Below are 18,694 nucleotides of genomic sequence, written 5' to 3' on the forward strand. Positions count from 1 at the left end.
ACCACTATAACTGCACAATGTATTGTTAAATCATTCCACACAAACAATGTTTGCAACGCTTCCTCCTCCTGGTCTTATTTAAATGCTAATGAGAGCAGTGATGCAGAAGTGCCTCCCTGCAGGATCTCTCATTAGACATGATAGGATGCAGGGTCAGAGGTTTGGGTACCAGAACCAGGAGGAGACTGACCCTTGAGCTGCCGTGTCAGAGCAAGGAGGGAGATGAGTGTTTGTTGAAGAGGAAGCTGATTTCCTGCTGGTCTTGTTGAGTGACTTGCTTTAGTATTCACCAACCACATCTCTTCACCGCAGCAACGACATGCCAAAGCTAGTGACAGAAAATGACCATTAAGCAAATTTACTGCAGGTAAGGACTGTTTCTGTCGCACTGCACAGCTTCAGCAAAGCTCATTTATATCCACATATCGAGGGCGTAGAGCAGAAAGCTGCCAAGTATGAGGGGAAGGGTGACGCTAAATGAAGGTGGACATGTTACAGAGTGTTTGTGTGTGCGTGTAGGGGGCTGATGAGAAAGAAGCACGGTAACAAAAAGGTCAAACAAATTACCCTGTCCAGGGCACATTTATTTTTCCACAAGAAACACACAAACATGCAACAAGGTCATCACAATTCAATAAAGACTGATAGATTAAGAAGCCCTTTATAGTTTAATCAATGTCTCTATATCTTGCCTTTAGTTGATCTCAGTTTCTCTGTGTTAACCATTAATTAGCAATTATGTAGACACTGCTTAAAATCAAATCACAAAAATCATGATTTAATAAATGTCAATTAATATGGGCACTTAAAATGCAAAACATTCAGATGTTTCACATGTAAAAGCAGTGAGGAGAGCAGCAAAACGCTGCTTCATTCCCCATCTGTGTAAATCAAACCTGAAAGAGGAAAAAATCTTTTTATCTATCTGGAGAAAGATGCAAAACCACAGTGCTAAATCCCCAGAAGACCTGGGTGATTTCTCTAAATAAGCTATGATTTTTTCTGACGCAAAAAGCTATGCATTGTCAATAAACCTGCTCACAGTTTGGTTAACATGCACCTCTAGGAGAACATTACTGTATCTTTAAAGGACATGAACCTAAGATTCATTTACTAGGCGCACACTCAGCACACGTTCACACATACTCGCACAGACAGAAAGAAACTTACAGTATACCCACAGAAAATGTTAAGGTATTGTTTCATCAGAAAAGTACAGTTCGCAGCTGACGCTATCTGATAGTACAACTGTATATACTCCATATGTTAAGAAAAGGTGAATCATTCTTTATGCCACTTTTCATCAAATGGAAAATAGTATGGAATGGATCATAAGAGTAATACAGCAATGTCTTATTTCTTTTAGAGACAATCATTTTTCAAAAGAAGACATCAAAAAATATATGTTTTCTAACACATAGCATGTGGACATCCTCGGGTTGTAACCCCTTTGTTTAAAAACCTGGAGGTAGGCACCCCATAAAGAAAACATCCATAGTCATATAAACAAAAAATAAGCCTTGTTGCTACACATAAATCATATAGAATATCTTAAAAATAGTAAATTGCATAAACACCACCTCTCTCTTTCTTTATCTGACAAATACCAAACCATGTTTTATTAATTATTTCCATATAAGTCTGTACACACCTGAAATCTAAACGGCCGACATCCTTCATACATCAAGGCCGATCATTGAAAGTAAAAGAAGAAGCAAAGATTTGGACTTCTCTTAGCAATGTAACTTCACTCAACATGGAAAAGGTTCCCTGATAGATTGGAAGCATCATCTTTAGCTGTCCCGTTTTATAAAGGGAGTCGAAAAGGTTGTGAGAAAACTTGATGGAACAAGCCAAACAAAGACTGTTTTCAACACCTGGGTCCTAATCAAGCATACAAATCACTTTAGTTGTTTGCTGTAGCCTGAGCAGGTGAAAGAAAGCTTGAGTGAATAGCAAAAAGGTAGTTTAACTCCTTTAACTCTGTCAAAAATACTCATGATTAAATAGTAGTATAGTAAATTAAGTGCCAAAGTGGGTGATTGCTCAAACAGTAGTTCATGTTTATTAAGAATTTTAAGAGTTTAATCCATTAAAAGCTCAGTTGCAGCTATTGTTGAAGCCAACCAACATTAAGAGCTTGCAAGCCTCAATGTTTATGTTTATTTTAACAATTTATCCATCAAATAGCTATAACATTTCAACCTAACAAGCATATTTTGCTAGCTACATTAAAATGAGATTTTTTGTCATGAAGCTTTCAACCGTTAGACAGTATAGCTAAAACCTGAACAAAGCCTGTTTTGCTAGCTTGATTAAAAGTTGGATTTTTTTAGGAAGCTAACCTTTACATTCCTATATCCCTTATAACATCTTAGCAGACTAGCATATGATGCTAGGTAACTCAACGCTGGTCAGTGATTTTTCATGCATAATGTAAGCTATGTGGCTGGTTTACAGCTAACATTTACCTAAAATACATTTCAAGCTGGTTTGAAAGTTAGTTTTTTTTAGAGTTTCACTCTCAGAGCTGGTTTATATTTCAATCCAAGTAGCATACAATATCAGCTAGAGTTGATGTTTTCAGAGCCCCCTGAGTACCAGCTCAAAAGAAAAAAAGGAGTTTTATGCAAATCTGTGCACACAGTTTGCAAGATTGTGTGTACATCTGGTTACAGATGTGTGCAGTATCCATGACGGCACTCATTTGATTCTGAAGCGCTGTTTTGAGGCCAATTGTCGGTGACAGCCATATTGCTGCTGTCGAGCGATTGTCACGTAAAGAGGCGGGCTTTCAGCCTCCTAGTCAACACTTAAAGTGTTCCCGTCTGTCAATCAAGTCAGCTGTACCTCTCATTAGAAGACTCGTAATAATATCTTTGAATAGGCCGAATTAGAAAAAAAATCACCCCACGTACAGTGTGTGCCGATCGAGAAATGAGCTATCCAGACTACACTTGTTTTTTGTACCAGGCTGTAAACATGTTTATTTCTGCTGTAAAGATCGTCTTCTTTGAATTGGTGTGTATGTGGTTTCCGGTACTTCCAGAGCGAGCCTCAAGTGGATCCTTGATGAACTGCAGTTTTTAGCACTTCCGCATTGGACTCATGTTTTTTAGACCGGAGGTTGCCGCTTGTGTGTAACCCATGGATACAGATCCGGAATCTGTGGGAATTGATTTGTAGCCTGTGCAGTCGAATTGCAAACCTTGCTCACAGAATTTATGTAAAATTCAAGGGCACAAGTGACAAATCTGTTAGTTGTAAACCAGCCACATAGGATATCTTATGCATGAAAAATCTCTAACCAGCCTGAGTTACCTAGTATCGTATGCTAGTCTGCTATGAAGTTAGCAGTGAAATTTGTATGAAAATGTCAAACCTTGATGTTACACATTGGAAAAGGGCAAAATACACAGCTTTAACCCAAGATATCCTAAACTGCTCTAATTTACGGGAATACAATTGAATTGTGTTAATTTTTGTCTTATGATGAATGGAAAATAGGTTTCAAAAGAATAGAACTTGGTGTATTTTGTATGGGCAGTTGGTGGTTAACACTAATCTATAGCTTAGTAAGCTAAAACAAACACTAAGAATCATTTGTAGCTTCTTGTTAACCCAGATGTGTCATATTTTTACCCTTAGACTGCTCAAAGATTGCTGACTGCATCCATTCCCATGTTCTGGTCAAGTAGGAAAAGAGAAATTGCCCATTTGTGGGGAGACAGCCATCTTCATGCTGCTAAAGCTCCCCCACCAATAATAAAGACACATTTACTGTATTTATTGGGGTCCCACTGGGATCAACTACACAGATTCTACATTAAGGTAACAACAGCAGCATACGCTAAGACTACTTGTAATATAAGACGTCCATAACATGTCGTACATATTTCAACAGTCCCTGACATACTGACAAATTCAGCTTTGCCAGATTTTATGTATTCATGTTAACATGTGCCGGTGTATAGATATGTGGGCCAGTCAGTATATTTTTATATTTTCTATATAGAAGAGTAAAAAAATAAATTAAACTTACACTATAGACTCAAACTGAGCTTGAATCTAAAGGTTTATCACATCTGCAAATGTATATTATTTGTATTTTTAAAGCATTGCAAGCCAGTTTATAAACATCAACTCAAAAAAGACAGGTTTAGCTGCAATGTAAGACATGTTTCTAAAAATAAATTGACCGGGTAAAAGTGTTGCACCAACGTGCACTGGAAGACCATGATTTAATTCAAAATTAAGCTCACAGCTGGGTGCCCATATAATAAACTTTACATCCACATCCCTGCTCATTAAAATTGATCAGGTATATTTATGGATAATTATGCAGCACTGGGATTATCTTTTATCTCAGAGTAAAGGAATATCGCAAGATCTCCACCAAGGACCTTTCAAAACCACTATCTCACAGGCATAAGATCTGGAGCAGTAGAGCATTGGAAAAACAGTTCCCAGCTAACAACATATTAGCCCAGCATTAGCCTGGTTCTTCAGATGAAGAGCTCTGCTGCTGAGGAGGAGGAGGAGGAGAGTAGGGTCATGTCCATACATAAGGATCGGCCTTCAGAACTCTGTGTGAGCTCGCTCTGGAACTAAGAAATTTCACTGCTGGCCATCCATGCCGTGAAGCTCTGCACACTGCCTACAGCAAACACGCTCACTAGAGACTTGTAGATCACAGGCGTGCGGGAGCGCTGCCCGAGCTGCGTCTCCAGGGATAAACTGTTGGTGTTTACAAGACGGACGTCCATCTGTGAGGAGCGTGCTGGGCTTCTCTCCTCAAGGACTCCAAGCAAGCTAAATTAACGCCTCAGAGCACGCAATCACACACTCACCCCTCATGTATGGTCAGCATGATGGATCGTGCTAACGCCAGGGTGTGCTCCAACAGGGAGAGAATTAATGCAGGCTTTATAATCGCAGAGGTCAGCGTCATCAGTGTGTCAACAAAACAAATGAGTGTAACCTTGGAGCGTGGCAAACCTCCGCTTCACAACCTCCGCCTTTGTCGTCACAACAGCCCGTAACAAGCCTCAAACTGACTGGTAAGATGCTTGTTTCATTTACTCCATGCCTCTTCTCTTAGACAGTCTGCAAGGTTAACCATACAACATACGTTTATCACCAAACACTAAATATTTCAAAGCTCTCTGGATATTGCTTCATGCACTACAAAACACTCCCACTTGACACAACAACTGGCCTCGGTAATCTGAAGTGGAAAATATCATCAATTCAATTGTATTCAAGTTTTACCATCTGTTACATGACAATCATTAACTTTAAGTGACAAAGGGGAACAATACATAATTGATCAATTAGGATTAAATTTTATCCAAAATACTGAAGTTCTCATATACAAATTTCTCTTCACAATAACAAGCAACGACTGATCTATCGACACCTCACCCTACTGCAGAAATTCTCCTAACATTGATATGCAGCGTTAGTCTGGGCCATGCATTCTGGAGTTAAGCATTTAGAGATATACCTTTGTATAATTCTGGCCTCTTGTTATTTTACTCCAAGTGCAGCTTTAGTTTGAACTGAAATCCCACAGCAACAAACATGTAGAGAGAAATCTCTCCTTTTCTTTGCATCATTTTCCCTCTGAACATTTTTGGCATGAACTTGACATGCTCCAGGCAAAGACCAAGAAACAGCAGGGGGGGGGGGGGGGTTATTATAATCAAAAAACTGATCATAACCGTGTCGATTATTTTGGTTCCATTGCTCCTGTTTTTTTTTGTTTTTTTTGTGGAGAGTAAAGAGTTGTCAGCTGCATGTTGGTCCGTCATTCAGAGGCTCTGTTCTGAGACGGTGAGGCATGATGGGATGTGGATCCTTTGTATCCAGACAATATCAGTCCTTCAGGTTGTCCTCGCCTACCCCCTGTGCCGATAGCTCTGTCAGGACATTGTCCAGGTAGTTGGGGTCGGGGTAACCGTGGCCGGTCAGGTTTGAGCCAAATTCTGTTTTGTGGTGAATCTCGTTCCACACCACTGTGTCTGACTCGCCTGTGGTACTGGACGTGCCGATTGTGAAAATGAGGCGTCGGTCCCAGGCCATGATGAGTAGTTTCAGGACCTAACAAGACAGAAGAGTTGCACAAGGAAATTACTATCCTTCTGTAACAAAATACAGGCCTACATACCACATGCAGTGGGCTTCAGGGTCCCAAAAAATTATATACATACAGACTACAGCAGACAACTTATGTGCACTTGATCGCAGCATTGGTGTAATGCTTCTCTAGTTTTGCTCTGTGCCACAATTATTTTGGAAGGCTGTTGCAGCTTACCTTCCTGCCTTTGTCGTTGTCAGGGAGGTAACAGTGTCGGGGGAACCCTCTTGCACTGAACTTCTTTCCAGGGTTGGGGTGTTCATTGGTCTGAAGAAAATGTCAAGAACAAAAACAAACATAACATCTCCTTCTGTTCCAATTACGACTTAATCGTCCAGCAAATGTCAACAGCACCCACGGGACGAGCTGCAGTGTTTATGCTGCTTACAATGGCCCTTTGTGTGAGTAATCTGACAGATATGCTACTGTAAATATCAACTATCTCTTTAAATATCATGGCTTTTGTGAGCCTGATTGATATACTCCTAATCCCTCCATGGGCAACCAGCTTTGCAACACTCCCTGCACCCTCATCAGATTTACCCCCACCTTTAGCAATGACATACACACGTGTAGTTACAGTTCACTTGTCATGACACATTTTGCACATAATTTCCCCTTTTTCCCTTATTTCTAGTGAGGCTGAAATTATGTTGTTAAAAAGTAGCCGTTCACAGCCTCTTTCTGTGCTTGTTCTGCATCTATCAGGCTCACTAATTAAGCAGATTAAAATGACACATTTATTCATTGACTGTCCTTCTTTGTGTCTACGCTGTGAAGCAGAAAAAAATTAATTTATAAATTACTCTGTAAGATATCTTCTTGGGACTTTCCCCAGGACAAATTTTGAGTTAATACTCAATCATTTGCTGACTGTTAAACTCGTATTCTGCTTTTTCTGTTATCCAATAAGTCCATTATGCAGGAGTGAGGGTAGAGAAAGGTAAAAAGATAGAGAACAGAGACCCAAAGAAAGTGTTCTTGGAAATCCTGCTGCTTTGCGGACCTGGGTGGTCAGGTGACCCCTGCTATTCTCTGTCCCCTGGGACGCTGAGCCCACTCCTCTGGAGGGAAAAGGTCAGTTTATTGACTCTATTAGAGCTCCTCTCAGCAGTCAGGATGAAATATGTGACCTTCTTATATTGCCAGCACAAACCCAGGTTACAAAACAAGCTCTATACTTGAATGCAATGGGTTATAGATTGAAAGTAACCTTTCACTGCATTCAGTCCAGCACTTCTTTTTTAAACCGTATGCTGTGTTTCATATAGTGTATTCTTAATTACTGATAAAATATATATATAAAAGCAAGTTAAAAGATGAGATGATATAATTACAGCGGCTCTCCTAGATTTTGAAAGTCTTTCTTTCTCCAAAACCATTACATAGTATCCCTAATAATGCTGGTTCCACTTACACAGCTACAGCACTTCACCTTCCTGCTCCAAAAACCAACCTTCAAACTTAAGCGGATAAGCAGTAGGTGTAGAAAGGGCATGGATTTACAGAGGAGAGACAGTGGATCAGGGCACAAAAGCAGCATGTTGGATTTAGTGAAGGATTTGAGCTCTGACCTGGATCCCAGCAGGAATGTCGTAGACGATGCGGATGGTTTTAAAGTCGGGGTAGCCTGGCAGGCAGTGGGGGATGACGTGATACTCCATCTTCCCAGGAGGCTGCGTGCCTGTCTTCTCCCCATAAATGGTTTTACATGTTGGACACTGAAGACTGCCATCCTGGTTAAAAGAAAGTGATAATTAAATAATTTGATAATACTGCCATTTAATGTTTATGTTGCTTTTAAGAGTAAGTTCAACAAAATTACATGTTCACACTGAGTCTCTAATAGTTTGCAGCCATTCAGTTTTCTCTTACTTGAATACACTGATACATCTGTCTGTTTCTTATCTACCATCCAAACTATTACGTAGCAGCTAACCTCACATCCATGCAGTGTTTGTTTAGCTTGTTGTTGTACTTCACACTCAAAATATAATGTTTTGGTTGATGTTTACTGTTTTTATCACCCTTACATCAGAAAGCTGTTTTCAGGGAGCAAATTGAAACACCAATGTAAGCTAATTAGCAAACACAAAAGTAGCCTGCAAACCAGGAATAAAATGAAGAAGCTAAACAGAAATTATTTTCCCAACTTGAGCTTCAAGCAGATATTTTTTGGGTTGCAAGAAACATGAATGACTTATCTGTAACTCCCATTGCTTATGAGCAACTTTTTGCTCCTGTGTGCCAGATAACAGTTTTTATTCTGTATGTCTATATAGCGTGTCCAAAGAAAAAGTACTTTGATATTGCTTTAATAACCAACACTAACGTCTTTCTTTCATTGCAGAAACAATGTCCCAGTCCTTTTCTAAGGAACAGTCTGTGGACACATAGTCCAAAGAACAGCTTACAGGACTTGAATCATCCACACGAAACATGGATTGAGTTCTCAAGAAGATGCCAATGAGATTATCAAACAAATCTCTCTTTGAAAAGTACGAAGTGTGGGGCATAAATCTCAAAGAAATAAGTTTCAAAACCGAATCAAACCAAAACTATCTCCAAACCTAGAAACCACTAGAAGTAAGGCAATGTGACTTCTGCTTTTAATGTTCTCTACTACTTTAATATTGCTGCCAATGTGACTTTTCTGCTTTAGCAAGCAGTACGTTTGTAGTTCCTGCGAGTAACTGCACTGAGGTGAGCACGATCTGTTCAAAGTATTGTGCTTCAGACAAATCTGATTGATCTGATAAAACTATATGAGATCCCATCTGTATCCAACAGTACTGAATCCTGATCATCTGCCACTGACGTCCACTACAGTCAAGCTGTGTAACATTGCGAGTTATAATTTGAGCTTGAGTGACATCATAACTGCGTCTGGCTCACAAGCCTTTACCCACCTTATTGCCATTGTTGTACATGGCCACCAGGCATAACAGATGGTACATGTGCCCACACTTGCCAAGTTTGCCCACCAGCTCTGGCTTGATGCCTTTGTGCTGCAGGACGCCTTCGTAGCCGGATGACATGACCAGCCTCTCCATGCAGATGGTACAGTCCTGGAATAGCCGACAAAAATACTTCAGCTGCCGTTCCACATGACTGTGTATTTATGAGACTTTTAACACTTTGTCAGGTGACTAAGTGCAGCTATTCGTGGGCATAAAGCTCTTTTTGTGTGTTTTCCATACCTCATCTGGTACCACTTTTATCTTCTCTGTGTATCTTCGCACCACATCTTCTGGGTTTTTCCCTTGTCATGGAAAAAGTCAAAGAAGAAGGAGATAAGCCAGAGAAAGTAATCTGCCATTTACTTTTAACACATGAATTGTTCATCTTGAGTTGTTCAGATAGCAATACTAGTATGAGAAATATCTCAGAAACAGCATAAAGTGATTGATCAGGTATGGTGAGTACACCAGTCAATATACCATTTCAGCACCATAAAATACCAAAACAGTTAAAAATATATCTTCTCCCTCCCCAACAGGCTATAGAACTATTCAATCCACTTTATTTATATTGCACATTTACAAAAAACAATCAAGTTTAGCAAAGTGCTTCACAGTGAGGTAAAATAAGTTATAACACACATAACATACAATGCTGTCAGAAAATAAAATAGAATAAAAGAAAAGAATCATGATAAAAAAAATAAAACACTTTAAAAAAAAATAATAAAAAAGATAAATAGAATAAAAACGCTGTAAGGGCAATCAAAAATCCAATAAAAGAACAGACAGAGACCACACAACTCTCATGCTGGATTAAAAGCCAAGGAGTAAAAATATGTTTTAAGACAGGATTTAAAAGTTGGTAATGTTCGGGACAATCCAACATTGGGGGGGTAGCTCGTTCCACAGTTTGGTGGCCACTGCCGAGAAGGCATGGCCACCCCTTGTTTTCCACCTGGTCTTAGGGACCACAAGAAGCTGCTGTCTGTAGACCTCAAAGAACAATGAAGTATTGTAGCTATTACTAGCAATAGTTCTTGTAGAGCAGCAAGGGAGAAGTGATTCTACAAATATGTGATTCTAGCAGAGGGAGTATACTAGTCAAAGCTAGCTTAACATCAGCTATCAGTTTTCCCATTAGGCTTAAAGCTTGTGTTTTTATGTTGAAGTTAAGGTAATTCACATCTGTAAAACAGAAATATTATGCAGGGGTGGTATATATTATTTACTTCTACCTCCATCCCTGCATGTGCTCACGACTTTAACTGCTAACATTTAAGTATTGTACAGATGTATCACTGTCTGTGATTCTAACAGAAAAAAGTAACACAACCGAGTCGCAACATATGAACAAATCTCCTTAAAAGTCACAATTTAAAGTATTGCCTCTATAAATGTGCCACATTTAAATATAAGGAAAGCTACTATTACCTCACTATATGAGCTACACACAGCCCAAATAGTTTGTTGACATATGTCCAGCTTCTGACAAGGCAAATAGCCAATCATAGTTCAGGATTTAGAGTTGGCATTCGGGGTGACTGATCAGATTTCAAGGTGAGCTCAAACAACCTCTGACCGTCCTCCTTGCTGTGAGTAAAGCTGCTGCTAATTTTAACTTAGCATGTTGAGATGTGTTTGCTTGTTGAAGGGTTAGAATTCCTTTAATTTACAAAGCAGAGACATAAATCATTATTTATTATTTCTGAAGACACAAATATGCCATTTTACTGTTTCCACTTCCCCTCCTACTGGCAATGCCCTTTTAAAATAAAAGCAAATTATTACTTTACTTATGGATAATAATTAGTCAGCTTTAACCCTCCTGTTATGTTGAGGGTCAAACTTACCCTTTTTAAAGGCTATTTTAGGCTTTCAAAACCAGCCAAATGCAGCATTAAAATCGGGCAGCATGTGACAGAGGAGGTGTCAGGTTAATTTATCAACATCACTTCATAAAAAAGTAAATAATTCAAAGTGTAAAATAAAATAAACAAAAACCTATATCATGTAAAACTATTGTATTTATATTTAGGGCTTTCCAATGTATATTAAAAAAAGTTTTAACATTAATTTGAATGAAAAACGAGTGACGAGTCTGAGAATTAAAGAGCACCAATGGATTAAATCTTGATTTAAATGGTTAGTAATGGAGATAAAAATTAGATTTTAAAAAATGTGTATTGGGATTTTTTGTGGTTCTGACACTTTTGGATAATTGAATATGCCCTGGGTCAAATTGACCCAGGAACATTATTGCTGTTCCAGAGAAACGAACATAACAGGAGGGTTAAGAAAATACCCTCAAAAAGAATGCATTCTTATATAACTTATACAGACATACTGTGAGGAAAGAATATGAAAGACGCTGTATATTTTTATCCCAGTGGCTTTCCCAGAAAAAATACTACTTTGTTGAACTGCCAAATTAAATCAAACTTTATTATAAAACAATCATGGAAATCATACCACACCAAACAGTCTTTGTAATAAATAGCTGTTGATAAAGTAATATCATGCATACTTCATAATTGACATCAGATGGATATGTGTATCGGATAATACTTGAGTCTGGGTCAGGTATTAGTGTGGGACAGAACTAAGTAGAATCTGAACACCTCTGAACACACTCAGACCTGGGTGTGACTATTTCCCCATTTAAAGAGTGTGGCCTGTGAATAAGTATAGCTGAGTATGTACGTCTGTGATGTTGAAGAGGAGGTCACCTTCAAACTGACAGATAACAACCAGCCATCCCCGCTTTCTCCGATAATCCTTGTGTGCAACCACGCTAGCATGGCTGAAAGCACACCCACAGCTTACACCCCAAATAGGCTTAAAGGCAACCTCTTTTTCCCCTAGAGCCTTTGTTTGTTCATTTGAGGGACAGCCAGTGAACAGAGGGAGGGAGAGCAGTGACAAGAACCAGAGAGAGCTAAAAAAAAACATGTTAAGGTACAAAAGGTAGAGGGAAGCAGGAGGAGGCCGGGGACTGGGAGGGGAGAAAGGAATACAGAAGAGACTCCATTGTGCATTTAACACTTTTTGCTTTTAGATGGCTTCATTAGCAGGATCAAAAGCCTCTCTGACCTTTTTCTGTACAGAAAGCAAAGCAGGATGAGTCTAAATCTCACTGCATGAGAAACAACACATCTTTATTCCTCTCACAGCCTTCCAGCATCTCTCAATTCATGCTTTGACTGCAGACAGCAAACACGAGTTGAACATGTAGCTGCCTTCTCATTTTTCAGTCTACAGAGTATCTGTTAACACATTATGACATTCATTTCAGGACACTTCTTGGAAAGAGTTTTCTATTTTGACACTAATTATCAAGAAAAGAGGGACAACGTTTTAGACTTTGGAGCCATGATTCCAAGGTGGCTTTAGGGAAGGTGATGTTTGTCTATCACGTTAGCATACTGATGTTAAAATGATGGTGCATGCATGGAAGAAGCTCTGTTTTGGTTGGGTCCAGTTTGTCAAATGTGGTCATATTTAGAGAAATCTTCCAGAAAGAACAGTTCTATTTAAACCAAACCATGTATTTATTACTGATGCATGTATTATTAATCATTGTATTCATCCTTAACAGTGTTTTAAATGTGCCTATAGACAGGCTCTAAGTCACTAAAGAACAGATTGAACACTTTTTCCATTTTCTTTAATACCAAATTACATGCTATAATGCTGCTACATCAACCTCCATTTAACTGAGCAGTGGCATATTCCTTTGAGTTATTGGCTGAAGAGAAACATAAAGCGCTCTGATAGATTGAAATGGACAACCCCAGTGCAGAAATGGAACCCAACAGCGTCGCTCATCAGTTACAACAAAGACTCCCTCGGGAGACCCGAGCATTTCTGCGGCTTTCCATCGACCAATACTTATTCAAACCCAGCAGTCACACTAAACACCAGACCCTGTCTCACTCCAGCTCACACAACATTCCCCATGTTAATTGCTTTCCTTACAACTGCCTCTGTCAGTCTGCATGTAGGGTAACATCTGTGAAATGGTTACTGTAAATACTGCTGCATGTGCTCATAAATCTGAGACAGCATTCTTCATTACGTTTTATAGCAGGAACAGGAACGCTTTCCTAACTAATCACCAGCTACCTTGGGTGAGGATAGATTTGTTGAAATACCTATGGAGCTTTAATTGGAGGTATTTAAAAAACAATTACAGCCCCTTGATCACAACAGAAAAACACAGCTTTGGGTTTTGTTTGCCTGCTAAACAACAGATTCATAGACAGCTGATACAGAAACGTGCCGGAGAGCTTGGCAGGACAGAGAAAGTCTGCTCACTGTCAGTATTTGTACTTGTTGCCCCCTCAGAGCATTTCAAATGTATTCACTAAAGCCCTCCTTTTCTCTCCTCTCCTATAGTCTTCGTCTTCTGTCTTACCTCTTCTCAGGTGCTTTTTCTTTGTTTTGCGGCGCATGCCATTGATCCCAGGCACAGGCTTCATGTCACTCTTGTTGATGGGTGGTGGGTGCAGGATGGGTTTGGGGGCCCTGGTCAGGCAAACTGGCAGACCTGCAGCGCACATCAGGATACCTGTCATACCTGATGCAAATGTACAGAACACACAGACATACAGACAAACAGAAGAGCGGAAAAAGAGGCACTGAATGTGATTGTCATTAAGATCATTAAGAGAAGACCACAAATACACTCTTGGTCGCTGTTTTCCGAACGGATCGTATAAAGTGAGTGTGGTCTAACCTGCTAGTGCTGGATGCACGGGTCCAGATCCAGTCAGGTTCTTTACTGGGAGAGCAGGAACCCTTAAAGAGAGAAAAAAAACATGTTTTAGACGGATGTATCTTAAATCTCATGAGCACAGAAAATAAACTGCTCAAATCAGGGATAAAACTATCACCTGTCTTGTCATTCAAAGGCACAGAGGTCAACAGAAAACATATGTTAGCAACACTCATCTCCTCTGTTTGACTAAATATGTTCCTCCCTTTTTCTTTTTCATAAAACTTGAGTAAATCCATTTTTCCACAGTCTTTAAATTACCCCAGACCTTGAAAATAAACAGCAAATGGTCCTGATTGTGCACTGCTGCCTGTTAGGTCACAAAACAGCAGCTCATTGTGCTCTGTGTGCCATAAAAACACTGGAGTTAAATGTCACATGTGCTCCACCACTGAGACAGAGTCAACAGCGATGGGATGAGACAGTTTGACTCATGTACAAAGCAATGCAGCAGAGCTTGATTCAGGATGACATTTGGAGAGGCTGGAGTTCATGGCAAACACAGACGACAGAGACAGTTGACTTGAGCACTATTCAAGATCTGTGGAGCAGAGCGGAATAAAGCACTCGAGGCTTCAATAAGAGCATACAGGGCAGTGAGTCTGTTTTCAGGGGGGCCAGGCTTAAACTCAACAAGCTTTCTGAAGCGAGGGGCCACAGAACAGAGGAGCTTAGAGCATTCCTCTCCTCAGGTTAGAAGTTACAACCATTGACAGAAGTTAAGGACAACTGATGGAAATGTTGGAAACTGCAAGAGCAATCTGTAACTTAAAATAAAAACTAACATTAATTTAGCAATGAGGCGAAAAGAAAGTGAAGATTTGACTGTGAAACAGTGAACACAACACCTAGAAGAACTGTTTTTTTTTTTTGGAGACGAAAACAAAACCAAGAAAGATAAAATGTTGAACTTCAGGAAAATTTCCTTTTTAAAAAGCACTCATTATTGCATGTCTGAATACTAGATTAGGCAACTGTTTGTCCACTACATTTACCTTAAAAGCAGAGAATATGCTGTTGATGCATTTACAGCTAAGAGGCCACACAATGACTTAAATCAACAACCCTGCTTGTAAAGGCCTTGTAACCTTCACCGTCTCAACCACTAAAATATCATCACACCTAGCATGAAGGCCTAAAGATATAGGTTGGTTTTTTAAAGTGGGAAACACCAACAGGTGTTGGAGAAAAGAGTGGGAGACAGAGAGGGATCAGCAGGTGATGAGAGGTAAACAGTGCGGACATTATGCTGTATCTGAAAATGAATACATGATTCCACTGGTCCATTTCACACAGTCAGTCAATGAAGGCCAAGATTTACTTCTACAGATCCTCTACAATAATTATTTAGTCTACAGTTTACGGCCACAGACAGCTTCACAGTTTTAACTTAAGGCCGTTCCATAATTGGAAGAAACACACTCAAGTCTCTCTTAAATCTTAATGTCCTCTGAACTTAAACTGTGTAGATGTGGTGACTGTGAGTTATGTTGTTCTTGTACAGGTCATGAGGAAGTACTGGTGGGTAAATGTGTGTGTGTTTTCATGATTCACTTTAAGGTCCATTCATAAGCTCAGTGGCTTTGTTGACTGAAAAGAGACCTCTCAGAATGACGTTTGTTTGTAGCTATGACTGATTCAAGCTAATTGGGGAAGCCACGCGCTGGTCTTTGCCTTAGGCCTCCAAATTACTAAAACTGGTGAATAATAAAGTTCATGTTCTCAGTATTCAGACTTCTTTATAATTAATTAACATCATTTACTTGTAATTTGAACTTTAGAACTGAAAAACTGAATTATCTTTAAAAAATTGCTTTTGATACTTCAGTGCAGAAAATATCTGATACTTTAACACTTTTCCCCACCTACACAGAGAGCAGCCTATTTTCACTTTAACCAAACTCATGTTCTGGTATGATATCTGAACTTTTATCAAAGTATGGCTATCAAGGGTTTTACCCAACACTGTTTTTATGTTCGCCAAATAAACACAGAACACAGGGTCATACCCTTTAAAAATGCTCCACAGCACCCCTGTGGTCTAATTTCTAATACTGTACACATATACTGTATAAAACACTCAGAGATATGGTAATAGGTACATTCCATCTCTATATCACCTATATCCTTGAGCCGTAAAATGATAACCCTGCAGAACTCAGTGAGATATCATTATAGAAACATTCAGAGTACGAGACATCTATCTTGTTCAGTGATCATCTGCTTCACCCTGGACCTAATTGTGAGTATTCACCCTTCATCACCCGCACAACTGCACATGTACTTCTGTATCTCTCTGCCCCCTTGATGATTTGCAACTGAGATCTTTGGCCCTGTAGCTCTAAGGCGTTTCACAGATCCGCATCAAGAGACCACTTTGATATTAGTGAGAGCCTCTGATCCTGTGCCAGGGGAAGCCCTGCAATAAGCTGAGTGCAGTAACAAAAAGGGACACGAGGCCCGGCTGAGTCTGATGTGTCCTATCTCATCTCTGGTAGGTACTTCAGACACTTTGTGTCTCACACCAGAGGACCGGAGACCAGGATCATGTGACTCCAGCTCTGAGCAAGACTGATGTGAATAAAAAAAAAGCATAGTGATCTGATGTTGGGATAAACATCTTTTGTCAGGATGTTGAATTCGCAGGTGTGAACCGTGTTGTGGGGTCATGTTTGTAAGTGTCAAATAAAATCTACAGCGAGCAATTTCACACATTAAACCACAGCAAGGGCTGGGTTTGTTGGGGGAACATACCTGCAGTCAGTGCCTGCAAGAAAGGCTAACCAGTCCGTGTTTTGCAGCATCCAGCTGTCCATCACAGCACAGAAAGAAACAGTCTGAGTCAGAAAATGACAGGTTGCTATGTCTGATTGTTTTCACTCCTGAGGAGAGCATGGAAGGCACAGGAAGGGACAAAATCAGACATTTAAAAAAAATCAGTGACACACTGGAGCAGAATCTAAATCAAAACAAGAGTTCCTCCTTCATTTCAACATGCGCTCCAGCCTAAATTAAATCAAAACTCTCAGTGAACAAGATAACACAATTTATGGATGCATGTGTAATTGAGGTTGTTTCGCAGAGAGCGCTGTGATCAAACAAATAATTTTCATTAAGTGAAAAAACAACACAAGAGCCCTTAAACCCATCTCGTTGTGTGTTCTCTGCACTCTCCGCCTAAACTACACACTCTGCAGAAGATCTGCCAAGGATCCATAACACAACATTAATTAGAAAGCTTCTCATCTTTAATGCTCTTCAATTCAAGATCTCACTATCAGCCTGAGAGCATACTACATACCAAATATGCAATGTGGATGAAACGTCTGCATTCCGTTTGAAAGTACAAATATAACCAACCACAGCGACACATGATCATTATCTGCTGCACTGAAATAAATACACATATCTACACTGTGCTTATTTTTACAGACACACACAGATCCACATCGTGCAAGCAATTTCCCACTGCTCTACACTTCATTATTTCAGTAAAACTTGAGATTTGCTATCTATGCACTGCAAAAATTGTTCCTGCACAGATCTGCACCCTTAAACAGGAAGCCAACTGGAGCCCGGTGTGCACATTGCTAGGCTCATTCTCTCTCTCTCCTTGTTATTTTAGAAATGTGCACCTCTGCAGGCTCTGACCCTGTCTGTCCTGGTTGTGCCTGGGGCGCCCGGGGTTTTCGACACATGCCACCTCCTCACACTCTGCTGACAATCCTTAATGCTGCACGGCTTTAAGGGTTTAACTCCTACTTAAACTCTTCACTTTTGCTGCTTATTCCTCTCCTTCTCTGCGTCCAAAACACCATCATGAAAACCATCAATACAATCATTATTTTGAAAAAAAAAAATACAGTGTCAAATGATCTTAAATTCATTGGTTCTCAGACTTTACGTGCAACCATCATCGGCGTGAACATGCAGACTTCTCACTTCTCACTATTCTACCACAGCACTGCAGCTCTTGTGCTCACATTTTGACAAGAAACATTCAACGAACCAGACTGACCCATGTCACCTCCTCATTTTTTAACCCCGTCAACTCTCATTTCCCTTCCTCCTGACCTGTGTTTACTCATTTCTCCCTTTTGTCCAATCTTCTCAGTGTGAAAAGCACACAATAGAGGACAGTACTGCGTATTGCAAAAAATACTGCTGATGATTTTTCCAGCGGTTGCATTTTTCACACCTTAGGATGTCATTTGTGACCTGAAACCAGTGCAGTTGAGTGATAAATCTGGTCCCCTTCATGTCTGACCCATTAACACCACATTAATTACGGACCCTGTCAGGCCAGGGCACCAGGGTTATTCCCCCTCCTCTGTCTCCTGCTCACTATCATCCTTCCCTCCTTTCTTTCCTGAGGGAATCTCCAGCCTGCCCCGAGGACTTAATCAGACTCCGAACGATGTGATTCCCCAAATAGAGCGCAGACATTAGGCCTGGTTAGGAAAGTGCTGACAGAGGACTAATACTCATCTGTTTATTATGTAGATAACGACAGGGGGGGTTAGCAGGGAAGGATCTCCTGGAGAGCTCAATCGCATATTGATGCATGTAGCGGGAGGCAGAACAAATCCTACCTCCTGATACACTGACGGGGGGGTTTTACAACTTGGGTTACAATGCTCCTTGAAGAAGCAGTAATGACTGCGAGAATTTCAAAGTTGCATCAGTTCAGTCCAGATGAGCTGTCATGATTTATTCATTAATTTCAGTATTTTTTTTTTTCTTGTGGTGAGTGCCAGAGCAGAGCGGTGCAACGGCCCTACTGAGGGATAATGATCTCTGCTCTCAACACACAGCCCT

General features: G+C 40.1%; 1 protein-coding gene across 2 annotated transcripts in view; it reads right to left on the minus strand.

The window, feature by feature from the left end:
* Nucleotides 1-554: 554 nt before the first annotated feature.
* The window catches only part of dtx1 (deltex 1, E3 ubiquitin ligase), a 64,924-nt gene continuing 46,784 nt past the window's right edge, over nucleotides 555-18,694 (minus strand). For both annotated transcript variants that reach the window (XM_034692679.1, XM_034692680.1), the window contains exons 4-10: nucleotides 13,838-13,899; nucleotides 13,517-13,678; nucleotides 9,340-9,401; nucleotides 9,049-9,207; nucleotides 7,714-7,875; nucleotides 6,317-6,406; nucleotides 555-6,102 (exon numbers count right to left, since the gene is read on the minus strand). In XM_034692679.1, coding sequence (XP_034548570.1) covers nucleotides 5,878-6,102; nucleotides 6,317-6,406; nucleotides 7,714-7,875; nucleotides 9,049-9,207; nucleotides 9,340-9,401; nucleotides 13,517-13,678; nucleotides 13,838-13,899 — 922 coding nt within the window. In that variant the 3' untranslated portion in view covers nucleotides 555-5,877. The remainder of the gene's footprint in view (nucleotides 6,103-6,316; nucleotides 6,407-7,713; nucleotides 7,876-9,048; nucleotides 9,208-9,339; nucleotides 9,402-13,516; nucleotides 13,679-13,837; nucleotides 13,900-18,694) is intronic.

The sequence above is a fragment of the Notolabrus celidotus genome, chromosome 9 (assembly GCF_009762535.1).
Source record: "Notolabrus celidotus isolate fNotCel1 chromosome 9, fNotCel1.pri, whole genome shotgun sequence".
In the NCBI taxonomy this organism is placed as follows: domain Eukaryota; kingdom Metazoa; phylum Chordata; class Actinopteri; order Labriformes; family Labridae; genus Notolabrus; species Notolabrus celidotus.